The 20,666-nt window shown below is 40.0% G+C and overlaps 1 protein-coding gene across 3 annotated transcripts in view; it reads left to right on the forward strand.

Annotated features, from left to right (window-relative positions):
* LOC140725142 (spectrin beta chain, non-erythrocytic 1-like) overlaps nucleotides 1-20,666 on the forward strand; it is a 332,123-nt gene that overhangs the window by 226,475 nt on the left and 84,982 nt on the right. For all 3 annotated transcript variants that reach the window (XM_073040207.1, XM_073040210.1, XM_073040208.1), the window contains 6 exons: nucleotides 2,440-2,586; nucleotides 6,316-6,579; nucleotides 8,865-9,083; nucleotides 9,195-9,284; nucleotides 12,118-12,396; nucleotides 18,441-18,571. In XM_073040207.1, coding sequence (XP_072896308.1) covers nucleotides 2,440-2,586; nucleotides 6,316-6,579; nucleotides 8,865-9,083; nucleotides 9,195-9,284; nucleotides 12,118-12,396; nucleotides 18,441-18,571 — 1,130 coding nt within the window. The remainder of the gene's footprint in view (nucleotides 1-2,439; nucleotides 2,587-6,315; nucleotides 6,580-8,864; nucleotides 9,084-9,194; nucleotides 9,285-12,117; nucleotides 12,397-18,440; nucleotides 18,572-20,666) is intronic.

The following is a 20,666-nucleotide window of genomic DNA, read 5'->3' on the forward strand; positions in this document are numbered from 1 at the left end:
ATGAAGTAATGTTGTAATCCAATAGTAAATTTCCTGACTCTGTGTTGTCACTAGATCAAGTTCAGATGCATCATCTTCATCACTTTCCTCATCTTCATATTTCCTGCCTTGGTGTTTTGATATAATAATTTCAATGATTGTATCCTCCAAATCTTTATTTTTATTAAAATTCCAGAATTTCATTCAAGATGTAATATTCCAGAATTGCAACATTCAAGAAACCTTCAAATTCTTCATAGTTCCCAGCTTGTTGAAGTGAAATCATTTCATTTTCACTCTCGGCTGTTTCTGATATCTTCAAGCCTGAATGCTTGAAACCACAGTGAGCAAAACAGTTTTGAAATGTCTTATGCTAGCTGCAAACTGCTTGGCAACTTTTTCCCATAACAATTAAGTAGCATAGTGTCCGAAATAGCAAGGGGAATCCCAAATATTTTCTTGATTAGTTTTTGTTCTTAAGGAGTTGTCCCAGATCAGTGCTGCCCCAATTAACCAAAGGCCCAATTAACTGCAATCAACTGTATAGTAATGATTTGGATGAGAATGTAAGTAGCTTGATTAGTTAGTTTGCAGATGACACCAGTATTGTTGAGCAGTGAAGCAAGTTGTTTGAAGTTACAACTAGGTGTTGATCAACTAAGAAAGTGAACAAGGAATGGTGGATGGAATTTAACTCAGTCAAGTGTGAAATGATGCATTTTGAGATGTTAAATCTGGGCAGAACATACGCAGCAAATGGAAGGGCTCTGGAGAACATTGGTGAACAGAGAAACCTTGGAGTACTTGCATAGCTGCCTGAACATAGTAGTAGGATAGTGAAGAAGGCATATGGTATGCCTGTCTTCATCAACTGAGGCACAGAGTATAAGAGCTGGGGAATTATTTTACAGTAGTACAAAAGTTTTGGTTAGACGACTCTTGGAGCATCGTGTGCAGTTCTGGTTGCCGTACTACAGCAAACATGTGATTAAACTAGAGGAAGTGATTCATAATGTTGGGTCCTGGATTGGAAGGCTTGAGTCATAAGGATATAGTGAATAGACTGGGTTCATTTTCCCAGGAGCAAGGGAGGCTGGGCAGTGAAATAACAGAAGTGTATAAAGTGATGAGAGCCATAGAATGGGGTAGATAACTAGGGTCTTTATTTCCCAAGCTACTGATATCTAAGCTAGGGGACTTGAGTTGAATGTGTGAGGGAGAAGATTTAGTAGAATTCTGTGGGGTAAATTTTTTACACAGAGTCATCTACGTCTGGAATGGAGGTGATGGAGGCTGCAACAATTAAAATATTTAAGAGGCATCCGGACAGGTATTGAAAGACAAAGGCATTAAGGCATATTGAATTATTTTAGGCTAGTGGAATTAGTATAGATAGACATGATGATCTGCATAGATTCAGTGGGTCAAAGGGCCTTGTTTCTACACCGCACGGAATTACAACTCTGTGACTCTAATGCCACTGAACCAAGAATAAAGCTCTTTGAAATCAAAAATAAAATTGCTGGAAATATTTGGAAGGTCTGGCAACATTTGTGGAGTGAAATAGGTAATGTTTCATGTTCGTCATCTCATCAGCGTTTTCTGGTTTTTCCTAAACCCTGTGTAAAAAGCAATCCAGCCGATTAGAGCATCATTCAGCAATGATCATTATATCTGGACTAATGCTGTCACAGACTGTTCAATCATCTCTATCAGCTTATCATTCTGAAGCTGTGTCATTTAGCAAACGTGCATTCAATGCCCTACTCCATTAATAACCAAGAAACCATTTAATATTCTTGCCAATGGTTCATGCTGTGAGATAGGAAGAAGAAAATCACAGCTCTTTTTGCTCCTGAATCCAATGAATATAGTTTAATTAAGCAATTAAATTAAATCTGATAGGTCTAGAGTAAGCAGTGTGATCATCTCTGCATGAGTCAAACTAGAATATAGTCTTTAAAACAATGTTTAAGCAATTGACATTACCAATTAGATGAATTGGGTGGTGGGGTGGAGATACGTCTCTACCAAAGGCAGTGTAAGGTGTTCCTTCCTCCGATAGCCTGCAGGTCAAACTTGGGCAGGGTGTTTATCCCCCCGATCAGGGTCACATGAAGCCATGGGAGCAGGTGGTAGATGGTGGTATAAGCAGCCGGTTCGTATCACAAATCCTGGTTATGTGACCACAGATGCCAGGCAATCGATGAAGTGTATTGATAACGGCTGGGTTTACTCGTCTTGTAAAGGTGCTGCCCAGAAGAAGACAAACCACTTCTGTAGAAAAAAATTCCTAAGAGGAATCATGGTCACGGAAAGGCCATGATTGCCCATGTCATACCGACACGATACATAACGAATGAACGAACAAGACAAAATTCAGCATCCAACCTCTTATTGTGCTGTGATCTTTCAAGCTGTAATTAATATAGAAATTGTTTTACCTGTTTTTCCTTCCAGCTTACTTTTTGGATCAATGAGAAGATGCTAACAGCCCAGGACACTACTTATGACGAGGCTCGCAATCTCCACACAAAATGGCAGAAACATCAAGCATTTATGGCTGAGCTGGCATCAAACAAGGAATGGCTGGACAAAATTGACGAGGTGAAGCGAGGCTGAGGGATGTAAATACGTACGAAAGACTTGTGACAATGTGCCTAATAGAGCAACTTTCCTGTTCTCCATTTCCTCCTCCTCGTGTTGTTACTGAGTTACAGTCGGCCCTCCTTACCCGCGGGTTCCGCATGCGCAGATTCAACCAACCGCGGATCGGGAAAACCCAGCCGTTCAGCATTGTTCGCCTCTCGTCTCGTTCGTTCGCTACTTGTGTTCTGAGCGAGAGGAAGGAGTTTAAGGCTAGTAACGGATGGCTGGCTAGTTATGTCAAGGCGCTATAGCCTCAAGAACTTAAAGATCACTGGAGAATCGGGATCGGCTGATGCTGAGGCGGCATCAGCGTTCCCAAAAGAGCTACGATGGTTGCGTCTGTACTGAACATGTACAGTCTTTTTTCTTGTCGTTATTCCCTAAACAATACAGTGTAACAACTGTTTGCATAGCATTTACATTGTATTAGGTATTATAAGTAACCTAGAGATGATTTAAAATATACGGGAGGATGTGCGTAGGTTATATGCAAATACTACGCCATTTTATATAAGGGACTTGAGCATCCGCATTTTTGGTATCCGGAACCAATCCCCCACAGATAAGGAGGGCCGACTGTACTATGTACTTAAATATCTTGTTCAAATATTGTCAGTGCTGGTTTTTATGTCATGTCTTTTCCTGGGAATAAATCCCTACTTAGTAGGACATAACACAGGGCATTTAAACACCATTGTACTTAGACATAATAATATATGGACAAGATTTTCTAGATTGTTCATAATCAATAATCTCAGAAAAATCACACGGAAAAATCAGATAAGGTTGTTAAATCATGTATTTTGCCTAGGTTTTGCTGAAACTCTTTCTATTTTGATGAGCTGTTTTAGAAAATTTCTTCTCCTTGTTATGTTGGTAGATAGATGATCAAAATTAATTTTGTGTTCAGTAACAGTTCAATTTTAAAACTCATTCTGATGTTTCCCACCCCTGTCTTTCTCATTGTTCTTCTAGTTCTATAACATTTTGAGATACCTGTGTTCCTCCAACTCTCACCTTTGGCCCGTGTTTGCCCTTGGTAGATGTACTTTCAACACTCGTGGCCTTACTTTTTGGAGTTTCCTGCTGAACCGCTGTCTTTTGTCTCCACCTTTAAGACATTTCTCAATATCTCTACCTTGTACAATAATGTTTAGTCATTTACTCTTGTGTAGGTCACTACCAAAATTTCTTAATAAATGGCTTTTCAAGTGGCAAGAAAGTTTATACTACATGAAAAGAAGTGCAACATAAAACAGAAGTAATTTTTGCTGTAAATAGATTTTGAGAACCTGTGTTTTATAAACTTAATGGAGGCTGCCAATAGTTTATTATCCATTATCCACAGAGTAAATATTTCCATCCAGTCAAAATAATAATGCAATTCTTTTAAATCATGTGGAAATCATTCTCCAATGTGCTAATCCGTTTGCATTTTAAATGGAATGCAAATTGTTTTTAGTGACTTACTTTATATCCAAATTATATAAGGTACAGTATGTCAAGTAGCCGAGTAACATTTCATCTTTCATTTCTGACATCATCCACAACTTAACTTCAATCTTCAGTTTCATTAATTATCCTTTTGATAATTATAAGTAAAATCCCACCAATTCTTATGATGTATTTACACACTTATTTACATAATTTGTCTTTCTTTTGCTTATCTTTAAGGAAAAAAACACAGCAACTTCAGTTGGAAATTGTAGATGATCTAAGCAAATGATATATATACTAAAGACAAATAGTGGATTTAATCTTCTTAATCCTATATTCACATTAAAAACAATTTAAAAGATCTCTAAGTAGTGCAGCATGTAAATATTTTAAGATTAGTGTAGGATATTTAGGAATTCTTCTCATTTGGGTTTGAGATTGCTTTCACAGTTCCAAGTCGGCCTGATCAAATTAATAAAATTTTATGTTATTGGCTTTAGTCACATCTGCATTCAACTTTTGCTATAATAAATTACACCTCCAGTAATATTCTAGCAGTGCTAATAATGTATTTCTTTCCCCATTTAAAATATAACATAGAATTGTACAGCACAGTACTATCCTTTCAGCCCACAAAGTTGTGCCAACATTTTAACCTACTCCAAGATCAAACAGACCCCTTCCTCTAACTTTGATTTTACACTATCCACAACACCACCAGCCTACAAACATACTAACCCATCCCTCCTCTTCCTCATTCAAATCATTTATAAATATCAAAAGAGCAGGTTTGCAGAACAGATCACCGTGGAACACCACTAGTCACTGACCTCCAGTCAGAATGTGCTCCAACTATGACCACCCTCTGCCTTCTGTGGGCTTGCCAATTCTGAATCCATGCATCCTAGTTTCCCTGGATCCCATGTCCTCTGTCCTTCTGAATGTGCCTACCATGGGGAACCTTGTAGAAAGCCTTACTAAAATCCATATATGTCACATCCACCGCTCTTCCTCCTTAAAATTGTTTTTTCACTTCCTCAAGAAGGGTCAGTCAGGCTCGTGAGGCATGACACAGCCATGCTGACCATCCTTAATCAGATTATGCTTCACCAAACGCTTGTTAGTCTTGTCTCTAAGAATCCTCTCCAATAGTTTGCCCAGCATTGATGTAAGACTCACTGGTCTCTAATACCTAGGATTATCCTATTACCTTTCTTGAACAAAAGAATAACTGTTGCCAACTTCCAATCTTCTGGTACTTCTCTTGCTGTCAGTGAAGATGCCAGTCGGACAGCAGTCTTTTCCCTTGCTTCCGTTGTAACCTGGCGTATATCCCATCTCTCCCCAGGGACTTACCTATTGTCATGTTTTTCTAAATTTCCAACACATCCTCTTTCTTAACCTCAACATGTTTCAGTATATTAGCCTGTACTACGCTGACTTCATATTCATCAAGGTCCCTCTCACTGCTGCAAAGTATTCATTTGGGACCTCTCATAACTTGTCTGACTCCAGGTACGTTTCTTCTTTTATCCATTCTCCTGTCCCCTTCTAATTCTCCTAAGTCCCTTATTAATCTCCATCCTGGCTACCTTATAACTCTCAGGAGCCCTGAGAGCTCTTTGCTTCTTAAACCTTAAGATGCTTCCTCCTTCTGCTTGACTAGATGTTCCACATCTCTTGTCAACCATGATTCCTTCACCCTACCATCTTTTCCCTGTCTTAATGGAACAAAACTATCCAGAACCCTATGTAAGTACTCCCTAAACAACCTTTAAATTTCTATTGTACATTTCCTTGAGAACAGCTATTTCCGATATACTGCCAATTTCCTGCCTGATGGCATCTTAATTAGCCCTTCTCCAATTAAATACTTACCTATACTGTCTGCTCTTATCCCAATCCAGGGCTAGGCTGAATGTTAAGGAATTTCTTCTGACATGTCCACACACCAAGGAAGAATTTGACTGCCTCTGAATTATATTTGGCTATTAATATAATAGGAGAGAGATTGACTCAGAAGTGATTTCAATGCACTTTTCATTAGACATATAGAGTAACACACACAAAATGCTGAAGGAACTCAGCAGGTCAGACAGCATCTATGGAGGGGAATAAAGAGTCAACATTTCAGGCTGGGATCTGCTGAATCCCTCCAGAATTTTGTGTGTGATGCTCTGGATTTCCAACATCTGCAGGATTGCTTGTATTTATCATAACACATTTTCTTTTCTGCTGTACCATTATCAGGAAGGAAAGCAGCTGATGGATGAGAAGCCAGATTTTAAACCGGTTGTCTCCGAAAAACTGAAGGAACTGCATGATCAGTGGGAAATCCTGGATTCCACCACTAAAGACAAGGCACACCGGCTGTTCCAAGCAAATCGATCAGAGCTTTTCTCACAGGGCTGTGAAGACTTGAACAAGTGGATGGATGACCTGGAGTCACAGCTGCATTCTGAAGACTTTGGAAAGGACTTGACCAGTGTCAATATCCTGCTGAAAAAGCTACAGGTTATGACTCTATTTACTATTTCTCTCTCTACATGGATGGTTCCTGACCTGCATTTCTTGTTTGTATGTAAACTAGTGTAACTGGCTAGTTCAACTAGGTTCCACTGGATGTTTTGTAAGTGGATTTGAAATTAATGACAAGTGCAGCTAAACAATTGATTTTCTTCTCTTTCCTGACTGGAAAAAGCATTGGCATATCTCTCCCTAAATTATCTTCATGGCTAAATTGAAGCTTCACATAGGAAAGAGGATGGGCCAATTTGCTCGCTAAAAAGACATTACCATTCAGAGTCCTGCCGAAGGGTTTCGGCCCGAGACGTTGACGGTACTTTTCTCCATACATGCTGCCTGGCCTACTGAGTTCCTCCAGCATTTTGTGTGCGTTGCTCAGATTTCCAGCGTCTGCAGATTTTCTCTTGTTTACCGTTCAAAGATGAGCATAACCGTGACCCAACTCCTTCCATCAGGCATTGCAATTAATAAAACTTATCAATCTCAGATTTAAATATCAATTATTTAATTCTTCAACTGATTTAAGCCTTCAACTCTGAAATGTTAATGTAAACAGAAGCAATCAATAAATTACCCTGGCACCTGGGAGGCAAAGTACCATCTGGGTTTCTTCTTCACACCCCCAGAATCCCCTGTCTGCTCCTCTAACCATGGAATCCCCTATCACTCCTCTCCTCCTCCCTTCCCTTCTGAGCCAGACTCAGCGCTGGAGACCTGCGGGCTGCAGTTTCTCCCTGGCAGATCAACTCCTCACCACCACCCCAACAGTATCCAAAATAGTATACTTATTATTGAGGGTAACAGCTGTAGGGGTACCCTGCACTGGCTGCCTATTCCCTGTCCCCCTCAGTTACCCAGGTACCTGCCTCCTGCAGCTTATGAGTAACTACCTCCCTGTAGCTCCTATCAATCATCTCCTCATTTTCCCATATGAGCCAAAGGTCCCAGATTGCAGCTCCAGGTTCTTAATGTGGTCACTAAGAATCTCCAGCTCAATGCATTTAGTGCAGATGCTGATATCAGGGAGACTGAAGGTCTCCCAGTCTTCCCATATCTCACACAATTAACATATCACTAACTCTGTACCCATTCTCTGCCCACTAGCTATATACTGATAGACAAAGAAAGACAAATTATTAGAAACTAATTTAGAACCTCCGACTGTTTTTACCCAAGTCTATTGAGCCAAAGCCTCCCATCTAATACTGTCCTGCTCCAGCAATGGTCACACCACATACACCTCCTCTCTTTTTATTGGTGCAAATAAAACTCACTCCTGACAAGACTTGTTCTTTTCAAATGGGTGCAACTTTGCAGCAATGACACTCTCTCACTTGCTACTTCAAACAGCACCCACTAGTGGACAAACTGTGCACACAATCAAAAATAGTTTAAAGATTATCGTATTTATGCATTGGAGTTATACTTAAGTAGAATAATTATTTTTCAATCCCCTCTCAGGTGTTTATGCTTAATATTTTTTTGTAATTTATATTTTTATTGAAGTTCATCAAACAAACATTTCCATAAGATGTATTTCAGACATTGTACATATACATCATATAATCATATATATCACAAAATCTCCACAAAGTAGTTATCTGGGGTATACACTTATAGAAAAGAGTGGAAAGAAAAAACAAGCAAAAGGAAAGAATCCAGATTCATTGGTACATAATCAGTCCTCATTTGCTATGGCACTCATTATGAAAATTCCAGCAATATGAATTTGCTGAGAGTACATTGAGTTGATGTATGTCTATGATCTGCATTGCTTCATAACATTTGGATATTAGACAGTGTCCTATTCAAATAAGAACAATTTATTATAACCTAAAAATATTCTCTCTTGATTTTGCTCACCTAGATTTAGAAAAGTATTTCAGGAACTGATAGTCATGAACTGCTGAATTAAACTCCACTTGGCCTTTTGTTGGTGATCACACTAATTTTTAAATTATGTAACATATCCATTATTATATTTAAGAATGATTCAAAAACATTATTTCCAAAGTAATTTTGTAGCTCTCAAGTTTTCTTCTCTGAAAGTCCTTCAGCCCTATCTGTTATTTCTGTCTTTTTGCCAATTTTTAAAATTTCATTTCAAATTATGGAAGAGCTGATGACTTTCACATAAAGACACCAGAATATGGGATGTGATAAAACCTGATTTGTCATCAACCAAACGTGTGAAGTGATGTCTAACCATTGGCCAGCAGTCTTGGTCTTATTTCCAATTAAATGTATGAATGGATTGTTTTACTTGTGAACAGATGACGGAGAATCAAGTGGAAGTGCGACAGAAAGAGGTGGAGGATCTTCTAAGTCAGGCCACAATTCTCTCCCAAGAAAGACAATTGGAGACTGATGGGAAGGAAAAGAAAATAGAGAAGAGGTTCTTACAGCTGATGAGCCCACTGCAGAAACGGCGTCAAAGTCTTCTCTCATCAAAGAGGAGTTTTCAGTTTTTTCGGGATCTGGAAGACGAATCTGTAAGAAGTAACAGTAATTTTTTTCAGACAGATTAACTAAAGTCATAAATTGCACAGATATTGATTAAAGTCATTTTTGAATATTTATACCCTCCACGTGTTCTCTCTTAGCTTTGGGTGAAGGAACGAATGCCCTTAGCAACGAGCACAGACCATGGCCACAATCTACAGGCAGTGCAGCTCCTAATGAAAAAGAATAAGGTAGGTCATATTAATTGAAAACTTCCATCAAGCATTTCAATGAAGTTCTGTACATGGAAAATTGAACTCAAAGAATAACCTTTATTTGTCAGTTGCTTTTAAAATGATAATTTTAATTAACGTATATTTGACTAGAAGTTTAGACACTAGACTGGCCAGAGCTAAGGTCTATTTTATTTCATCATTATGTTTGAGTTGTTTCATATTACAAATTACCTCAGGGTAGAGTCTGATACAGGTTTCCCCTGCTATCTGAAGGTAGAGCATTCCTATGAAACAGTTCGTAAGCTGGAATGTCGTAAAGTGAATAAGCAATTACCATTTATTAATATGGGAAAAATTTGTAAGTGTTCCCAGACCCAAAAAATAACCTACAAAATCATGCCAAATAACACATAAAACCTAAAGTAACAGTAACATATAATAAAAGCAGGAACGATATGATAAATACACAGTAGAAATATAAAGTAGAAATACTTTTTTGTAATCATTGCAGCACTGTCTAGCATAGCAAAAATCTCACTACATAGCGGAAGCAGTCTCTCCAGTAACCTTTAAGCTATGAAGCTGCCAAATCATACCAAATAACACATAAAATGCACAGCCTATATAAAGTAGAAATAATGTATGTACAGTGTAGTTTCACTTACCGGAATCGGGAAGACAGCGAGCACACTGATGATGGTGTGTTAGGCTGAGTTGTCGGAGGTTGGGGTGCTCAGCAATTTTTTCCGATAAATTGAAGTTTCGTCACAGTTAAACACTGGCTTATATGAATAACCACCTTTAATTATTTCCTTCAGTTCTGCTGGGAACTTTTTAGCAGCTTCAGTATCAGCCTCTCTCCAGTAAACTTTAAGCTATGAAGCTGCCCTCGCCTCAGAAACCGATCAATCCACCCATGACTACCTTTAAATTCCACTTTTGCAACACTTTCATCATCATCGTCCAGTGCTTTCTGTTTCAGTTTATTGAGTATAAGGTAACTTAATGGAACACCACGCTTTGTACACCCATCAATCCACTCAAGCAATTGACTTTCCATTTTATCCATTATTGGATGCTGACTAAGAGAGACCACTGTGCTACGAGCAGAACCAGCAGTAACATCGGCAGCTTTCAAGATTCTTTCTCTCTGCGTATAAATAGTGTGAATGGTTCAACGTGCGGATGATGTCATTACTTCATTCACCACAATCGAAACGCTTAATTATGTCTAGTTTTACGCTAAGTGTAACAGCCTTACGAGCTCTTTTAGGCTCTTCCGATACCTTAGATCTCATCTTGCTAACGGATGCACAAAATAAATCGACATAAAGCACAGATGCTCACAGGCAAGTTTTTAAGCTATGGTGGCTAGAATGCAGTTCCGGGGGAGGAGCTCGGCTGCTCTGGGCGGACACTGCATTAGCGAAAACAGGTAACTAACGTAGGTCTTTCGTAACAGCGAAGTGTTGTAAAGCAAACGTTCGAAAAATGGGGGCCACCTGTATCCCACTACTGCTTTTAAATCATCATGTAAAGGACTTTGAAGCAGTATGGTTTTCATCATAATTCCTTGTTAGTTATACTTGCTGTAGGGTAATTTAGGCAGAGAATTAAGTGATGGGAAGTCTTTTCCTTTATGATCATACCATAACACTCATTCCTGTAGATTAAATCCACTGAAATTTCCACAGACATCTCACAATAGAACATAGAAAACCTACAGCACAATACAGGCCCTTCAGCCCACAAAGTTGTGCCAAACATGTCCCTACAGGTAAACCAGATCTAAGGTGGTTGGCAACGCCCAGCACACCACCCACAGGATTCTTGCAGTTGTACATGACTTCACTCGGAGTTAAAGGCTTTCTTCTTCTTCTTCATAGACCGCATAGAGCTGAACACAAATATCATTTCAGACTACTTGTATCACATTAGAATGTGGAGAAACAAGAAATTAACTTTTGTTGAATATAATGAGTTTAATTGCATAATGGTGCTGATGCTTTGCAATACTTCAACTAAGCTAAAAATGTTTTGTTGATATTTTTCATTTGTACTCAGTGTCTGGGGCTTCTTGCTTAAACGCCCCAACAATTATCAGCCAGCATTGATGGTTTGCAGTTGCCCTGCATTTCTCCATGACTACAATGTCCTGGTGAAGCCTTTCACCATGAACCAAGATTTGCAGGGAAGGAGTCTAAACGGGAATGCAGAAAATGAATCTTTACTGACATGTTGCACTTCATGGTTTTGTATGCTTGAAGCATGTTGTCAACCAGCTGCACATAGTTTGGTGCTCTGTAGTTGCCAAGAAAAATTTCTACAACATCCTTGAATACCTTCTATATGATTTTGTTTGAACCCACTAGAAATTCTTCATCTTTCTTGTCATTGATGACCTGTTTGATTTGTGGACCAAAAAACTGCCTTCCCTCTTGAATTATGAATTGAAATAACAAATGTAAACAATTTCAAAAAAATGGTGTGTGATAGGAAAATTTCACATTCATTTTCATGGTTAGCAACCGAAAAATTACAGCCAAAAGTATTCAGGAAGCAAAATCTTTGTTGTCCAGGGAAATCAACTGTGAGAGAGTGCGGGAGTGTGGGATGTCTATAGAAAGATTTGAGCCTGCGCTTGATGAAAATTTGCAGTGTGAACAATTAATATTACTGTTCCACTTAAGCAAAAACTTCAAAACACAATACGCCTGATTTTGTTTGTCTTTCCTTCTTCTGGGAGAATAATTGATAGCAAATTAAAGTTTATGGTTATTTGGGCTTCAGAAGTCCACTTGGTTACCTCCATTATGTTGCTACCATGACTTCTCTTTTGTTTCCACAGACTTTGCAGAAGGAGATTCAAGGGCATCAGCCACGTATAGATGATGTGTTAGAAAGGGGAGAAAAGATGATTGCAGATCAAAGACCCGATGCAGCTACTATTGAAGAGCAGTTGGAAGAGTTGAAAGGATTGTGGGAAAAACTACAGGAAGAAGCAGAGAAAAGGCAAAAGCGTCTGGAAGGAACAAATGAAGCCCAGCAATATTATCTTGATGCTGCAGAAGCTGAAGTTTGGATGAGTGAACAGGAACTCTACATGATCTCTGATGATAAACCAAAGGTACCCGTTTAACTTTTGCCTGTTGTCTTACTGTTGCATTCTGGGTACCCAAGGGGAGTCGGTTGCTAAAGTGTTCATAGTCGGATTTCAATTGTTTCGCTAAAACGTGCATCCAGCATAAATTGGAGGACTTGGAAACATCCTGAAAATAAAAACAAAACCTGTCTTATGTAAAGGAATATTTATGAAAGGAAACAAATGAAAGTAATGGCATCAAGCATGGCTGATCTTCAGCCCTGGGATCAAACAAAGAATGATCTTTTAAATATGGGTGTTAAATATTAAATTTAAAATGATTAGTAATCAAATCATTGATTAAAACAATTCAGACATATTATCCCCCCAACAGCCACTATGGCATTGAGGAACAGATATGCATACAAATTAAGGAAAGCTGTAAAATCAATAGGGTTGTTGTCATGTGGGACTTCAACTTCCATAATATAGGCATAAGAAAGTCTACAGAGGCTGGAAATCCAAAGCCACACATGCAAAATGCTGGAGGATCTCAGCAGGCCAGGCAGCATCTATAGAAAGGAATAAACAGTCGACGTTTCGGGCTGAGACACTTCTTCAGGACTGAAAAGGAAGGGGGAAGACGACAGAATAGAAAGGTAGGGGGAGGGGAAAGAGGACATCTAGAAAGTGATAGATGAAGCCAGGTGGGTGGGAAAGGTAAAAGGGCAGGAGAAGAAGGAATTCCATAATATTAACTTGGACCTTCTGAGTGTAAGAGGGTCATATGTGGCAGAGTTTGTTAGGTACGTTCAGGAGGGTTCCTTAAATCATTATGTAGATAGTCCAACAACAGGAGGGGCTGATCTGGACCTGGTGTTGGGTAATGAACCTGGCCAGGTGACTGACTTTTCAATGGGTGAACAGTTAGGGAACTGCGACCACAACTCCTTAAGTTTAAGATAGCTATAGATAAAGATAAACCTTGCGAGTGACGATTAAGTTAGAGCAGGGCAAATTGCAAAGGTATTAGGCAGTAACTAGGCAGAGTTAATTGGAAACAGCTGTTTTTGGGTAAGCCCACAGCTGACATGTGGAGGGTGTATAAAGACCAACTGCACAGAGTAGAGAACAGGTATGTTCCTGTCAGAATGTTGTGCAAAGATTGCAGGGTAAGAGAACCTTGGATGTCGACAGACTTGATGAATGGAGTCTAGAAGAAATAGGAAATATATGTAAAGCTTAGGAAACTAGAGTTGAATTGAGGCCCTTGAGGATCACAAAGAAGCCAGAAAAAACTTTAGAAAAGCCAGGAGGGCCCATGAAAAGTCCTTGGCAAGTAGGATTTAAAGAGAATCCCAGGGCATTCTATAGATACATCAGTAGCAAGAGGATAACTAGGGAGATGGTGGGACCACTCAAGGATAAAAGAAGGAACGTTTGCTTGGAAGCGGAGGATGTGGATGAGGTTTCTATATTATATCAGGAGAAGGGTGTGGAGGATAGGAAGATTAGTTCTGAGGATATTGATATACTGGGGCTTTTTGAGGTAAAGGAGGTTATAGTGTTGGGTCTCCTAAAGAGCATTAAGATGGATAGGTCCCCAGGGACTGATGGTAAATACCCCAGGTTATTGAGAGAGACAAGAGATGATATTGCTGGGGCTTTGATCAATATCTTCATGTTCTCTCTAGCCAGAGGCAAGATCCTGAAGGACTGGCAAATAGCTAATGTTCCATTATTCAAGAAGGGAACCAGGGATAACCCTGGAAATTATAGACTGGTCAGTGGTCGAGATGTTACTGGAAGGAATTCTTAGGGATAGGATTTATGAGCTTTTGGAAAACTATGGCTTAATTAGGGAGAGCATGTCGTGTCTTACTAGTTTGATTTTTTGATGAGATAATGATGAGGGTAATTGATGAAGATCGAGCTGCAGATCCCACGTGGTGGGCTCATCCAGAAGATTAAAATGCACAGGATCAATGGTTTGGATTCTGAACTGGCTTACCCAGGGAAGACGGGGGGTGGTAGTTGAAGGAACTTATTCTGGTTGGAGGTCTGTGATTAGTGGTGTCTCGCAGGGATCTGTACTGGGACCTCTGCTGTTTATGTTGTATATAAATGGTCTGGATGAAAATGTAGATGGATGGGTTAGGAAGTTTGCAGATGATGCGAAGGTTGGCAGTGTTGCAGAAAGAGTAGAAGACTGAAAAAGAAGACAGGACAATCTAGATCATTTGTAGATACGAGCTGAGAAATGGTAGATGGAGTTTAACCAGGCTAAATGTGAAGTGTTGCACCTTGGTAGGTCAAATGCAATGAGGTAGTGCACTGTTAAGGGCGAGATTCTTCACAAAACTGATTAGCAGAGGTGCCTGAAAGAAGTTGATAGGGTGGTTAAGAAAGCATATGGCACGTTTGCCTTTATTAGACTAGACATTGAGTGCAAAAGTCAGAAAGTTATGTTGCAACTTTATAAAACTCTAATTAGGCCGCATCTGGAGTATTGCACACAGTTCTGGTCGCCCCATTGTAGGAAGGATGTCGAGGCTTTGGAGAGGGTGCAGAGGAGGTTTAGCAGGATGTTGCCTGGTTTAGAGGGCATGTGCTATCACAAAATGTTGGACAAACTTGGTTTGTTTTCTCTAGAGCAGAGACTGAGGGGAGAACTGATAGAGATCTATAAAATTATGAGAAGCCTAGACAGAGTAGACAAACAGTGTCTTTGTCCCGCAGGCATGCATTTAAGGTGAGAGAGGGTAATTTCACTGGAGATGTGAGGGGCAAGTTTTTTTTACACAGAGAATGGTGGGTGCCTGGAAAGTTCTGCCTGGGGTGGTGATAGAGGCAGAAACGTTAGAGACTTTTAAGAGATATTGTGAGGAAAATGGAAGGATATGGACATTGTGTAGTCCGAAGAAATTAGTTTAGATAACCTTTAGATTACTAATATAATTGGTTTGGCACAACATTGTGGGCTAAAGGTTCTATTCCTGTTTATGTTCTCTATATTCAAGCCAGGAAACTTATGAGTAAAGAAATTGAAATCATTTATAATTCTTTGCGTGAATAAACTACCTTCAAAGGTTTTGGGGCACAGTTATCTCATGCGTCTTATCTGTGTTATGCATCTTTGATATAAACACAACGGGCTTTATCAGCCTGGACTTCATGTGCCTCCTGGACTCACCACCTTCCTGCTCAGAATTTCTCTCCATGTAAGGATCTGAAAAGGCTCAGACTCTCCTCCAAGAGGCATCAAGTGGGGCAGAGTAGAATGAGCGCTATGTGGACCTCAGTGCTGCAGTTACTGATGCTGCTTCCCAGTTCCAGTTATCCTGATAGCTGGTGAAGCCTATGCAGATTTTATTCATTCTCCCTGTGATTGTGGGTGCCTCAGATTCCCCCTACGCTCCAGAGACGAGCTGATTGGTGGGTTAATTGGCTATTGTAAGTAACTTAGCTCATCAACTGGGTGAGTAGCAGGAGAATCTGATCAGAGTTCATGAACATATGAGAGATGAAAGATGGCAGTACATCAAAGGGGAATGGGACTGACGGGAGTGCTCTGAGAGCCAGCACAGACCTGATGGGATGAATAGCCTCTTCCTATAACATGAAAAAAATATCAAAAGTAAGGTTTTGTATTTCTGAGTCCATCATCAGGATACTATGATGGATTTGGGTGGCTCATCAATGTCGAAGGATTTCAAAGTGTTTTAAAATGTTTCTGGTGGACAAAGTTATTGAAAAATGGCTACCATAAGGGGGCATAGTTTCAGGATGCTTGGAAGTAGGTACATGGGGGGATGTTGGAGGTAAATTTTTCCCACAGAGAGTGGTGGGTGCGTGGAATGCACTGCCAGCGACGGTGGTAGAGGTGGATGCAATGGGGTCACTTAAATAGGTACATGGAGCTTAGAAAAATAGAGGGCTATGTGGTAGGGAGATTCTAGGCAGTTTCTAGAGTAGGTTACACAGTCAGCACAACATTGTGGGCCAAAAGGCCTGTAATGTGCTGTAGATTTCTATGTTCTATGAAAACTGCAAATAGATATAGCTGATCTCTAAATGATTAGTATGTTTAGAAAAATAAAAAGGATTAGGTATATATAATCAGAACAGATGCTAAAATGCTGAAAATAATTGCAAACTTTGAGTTAAATTAACGCAAACACCTACCTAGACTTTTCCACAGTGCTGGCCACTCCATTCAAACGAGCCAGCTTGGCACAGATATCCATATCCAAATCCAGAAACGAGGAACCTGATGTGAAGTGAAGCTTGCCCCTTTCGTCACATTAGAGCTCTGCTACTCGACCCAACAGAGAGCTCAGTGATGGAGTAGGAGGTCAAATACCTTAGCACTTGTTGTTAAAACCTGTTTTACTAATTCTTAGCCCAAGTGTTGGCCCAACTATACACAAAGCTTCTGGTTTATCTTCAGAAATGTTGAAAACTATGGTTCTTTTTTCATCTAAATCATGTTTTCTTGAATTGGTCTCATGCTACCCTCCCCTCAGAATATCAGGAGGGATGACTTGACTTCCACTGGTCATAAAGTGGTGTAAATCACCACAAGGAGACCATCCCCTTTGTTTGCTGAGCACACTAACACCATTGACCAAAACAGGAGGAGGATAGTGGAGGTCCATGAATCCTCATTGGGAGATTAGAGGTGGAGAGGGTCAGCAACTTTAAATTCCTTGGTGTTCATTTCATTTCAGCACGTAAGCGCAGTTATGAAGAATGCACAGCAACACCTGTACTTCCTTAGAAGCTTATGAAGATTCGGCATGACATCTAAAATTTCTATAGATGTGTAGTATTTCGATTGGTTGCATCACCGCCTAGCATGCAAACACCAATGCCCTTGAATGGAAAACCCTACATAAAGTAGTGGATACGGCCCTGTCAATCACAGGCAAAACCCTCCCCACCACTGAGCACATCTACACTGAGCGCTGTTGCACGAAAGCAGCATCCGTTATCTAGGACCCCCACCATCCAGGCCATGCTCTCTCCTTGCTGCTGTGTATACCTGCAAGAAAAAGAATTTTCGGGGGTTGTATAAATGTACTTTGATAATAAATTTACTTTCAACTTTTATCCCTGGTCCCTCAGGTTAGTTTTATATTATATATGCACTGGCATTACAGAGACAGATCGGAAAGATGCATTTAGGACACACTTTCGGGTCGCCCATTTGTACATAAATTTGTTTTACTAAAGAAAGTAGGCAAGTAATTTACTCATCAGTTCCTTATCATTATTTCATCCAAATATCCAATTGGTTGGCAGTCACCAACAAATAAAACACTGTGAATATCTGAGTAAAATTCATAAAGATTACTGAGAAAGTTGCAAATAGATTCAATAACCCTCACAGGTAAGAGTAGCCATAAGACTCGATCTGGTTGATCTTTCTTACAGGGTTTCCAACCTGATCTTTAAAAATGGGCATTGCATCCAGCATCTTGTATAAATTATGTCATTTGAGATTTAAGTAGCTATCATTATATTTAATCCATAAATTATATTATTTTTGGAAGTCACTAAATCTAAATATAGTTATATATTTAAAGGTCATGTTACACTCGCTGAAGTTATAACTTGGAGGAATGGATAATTAGCTTTAGTTAATATAGTGTAGCATGAAAAGATTTTTCCAGTGAAAATCCTGGTTTATTCCCTGGCTGTTTACTTGAACCGGCTGGGATATAACTTGTTGTTTACAGACCCCTCGTAAGTATTGTTGTTGAATGCTGGGTGAATGAACAACCTGACTTTGCATTTCCATGAACTACTCCATCTAACAGGCCAGTCTGGAACCACATAGCTGTATGGTTTTCATACCCATATGGTGTCGTAGTATCAACTTGCATTCTTCAGCTATTTCTATGTCCATATTTGATGTGCTCGTTAAACCTTACTCGGCTCAATTAAACTCGTCTTTTGGATAGGGTAGCTTGCAGTAATCACCAGTCAGAGAAGCCTGAAAAATCTTCCACTGACATGTAACATTTGAACGTTCTCATCCAAGCTAGAAACGTCCAAGGCATGTCCACTATTTATCTTTTCTCCAGGATGAAGCCAGCGCAACTTCAATGTTGAAGAAACACATGACCGTGCAGCAGGCTATAATGGATTATGGAAAGACTATTCAGGAGCTTGCTGACAGGGCCCAGAAGCTTCTTGCTGAAGACCACCCAGAGGGGTGAGTAGCCATGCTGTAATGGTCTTAAATCTTAAAAAGTCTACCAGATCTTCAAAGGTCTACCAAAATATTTGATTATTTATGTCTATTATTGCCAAAATTGTGCCAGTGATTTAGATGTTTTATTGTTGATGTTTGTAGACTAGAAATGATCAGAAGGGAGTAAAGTAATTGTCTGGTGGACATTGGTGTAACTTTCCTTGGATCCAGCACAAAGAATCACATTTTCCAACATGTCATTGGTGTAGAATGAAAACTGGGTTTCTTGAGGAAATATGGGGGGGGGGGGGGGGGGGAGGGGGGAGAAAAGTAATTATACTTTTAAAAGGAACTCCTTTCTGCATGTTTCTGTTTGAAGAGTTGTCATCCATCAGGGGTCCACATGTAAATTAAAGACCTGGTTAATCACTGTCCTGTTTTTGGAAAATGTGAGACCTGTGTTGTGACAGGGTTGCAGTTTTTTGATGCACACCTTTGCAGTTCCACCCTAAAAACTTGGCTGTGAGCTTGAGGCTCAAGGTATCAGGTTTATGTCAGGGAAGTTGTTATCTTTGGTTGTACAGTGAAGGGTGCATGAAGGTAAATGGGGCCAGGCCTTATAGCCACTGGAGTAAGTGTGAAGGTGGAGTTTGGAATACTGGAAATCACTGGTTGGGAGAATGGGTAGTTGAGATAGGATCTGCAATTGGGTTCTGTGCAGTAATGGGTGGAGGGTGGACAAAGAGCTATTATCATGTGATAGAGTATGCGAGGATAGGATTAGGTGTTTGATCCCCAGGCAAGAACACTTTGCAATGGGCTAATAGATGCCAGTAGAGTGAATCTGGGGAATCTGTGGGTGGGGTCTCAGATGATTAACCATGAACGGGGGTGGGTGACACCAGTGAGTCAGGAGAAATAATAGGATCTGATTTTCATTGTTGAAGGACATTTAGTCAACCAATAGAAAAACGAAGAGCCATTAGCTTCAATTTAACAAAGTACATACAGTTAACATTTTGTACTCAAGAGTGCTGTTACGATATTCTGGTCAAACAGAGGGCTAATGACATCATTGACCTTGAGTTAGGAATGCTGTTGACTTGAAGGCATGTTTTGTTTGTTTTTCCATCTACCCCACTGTGCCTGCCGTTAACTGCATAGCTAAAATACCTGAATGAATCCTGTAGTGACCTGGTTATCAAAGTGTAAACAGAGGAACGGAAATATCCTGTTTTGTGCATTGAGCCAGCTGTATTATTTTTAGCAGTGACGAACTCCCATTTGTCTGCCCTTGCTTCCACACTATATTTGCTGTGTTTGCTCAAGTTAAAGTAGAAGCAGATGCCGGAGACGCTCAGCAGTTCAGGCAGCATCTGTGGAAGGAGAAAGAGAGTGAATGTTTCAAATCAAAGACTCTTTGTAAGACCCTCCACCCCTGAGTAATATCCAAGCACAATGAGTCTGCATCACAGCAACAGGTTATGTAGCCTAATAGCCCTACAATTGTTTTAATAGTCTACCTCAGTATTTCTACAAGCATCTTCATCCGGGGTCTGTACAAGATGAGGATTTGGAGTGGCATGCAGTATAGCTCCCCACCACACCCCCACTCCCACAATCACTCCCTTTCTCCCATTGTTTCAGTCTGTCATTGCCCCCCAAAATTTATTTGTGCCTACATTGACTCAAAGCTTTCTTTCCCTTCTGGTTCAGTCCCTTCCCACTTATATCTGCGATACCTTTGCGTTCCAGCCCCATTTTGACTATTTCCAGTTGCCTGATTCCAACAGTGTTATCTGTACCAAATACAGTCCTTTACATCACCATCGCAGGAGGCCCTCCACTTCTTCCTGGAGCAGAACCCCAACCAATTCTACCAACATGTTGATAGACTTCTTCATCAAATGCTAATTTGCCTACCGAACTTGTTTATACAACTTCTTCACCATTCACTTCTTCCTGATCAAAGATATAGCTATGAACTTTCTTACAGGCCCAAGTTACACCTGCCTTTTTAAGGGATCTGAGCAACGGTTGTTGTTTCAGTCCAACCCTCAGCACATTTTTCAGTACATTAATGTTTTTATTGGTGCTGCATCCTCTACTGATGCAG

The sequence above is a fragment of the Hemitrygon akajei genome, chromosome 3, assembly GCF_048418815.1.
Source record: "Hemitrygon akajei chromosome 3, sHemAka1.3, whole genome shotgun sequence".
NCBI lineage: Eukaryota > Metazoa > Chordata > Chondrichthyes > Myliobatiformes > Dasyatidae > Hemitrygon > Hemitrygon akajei.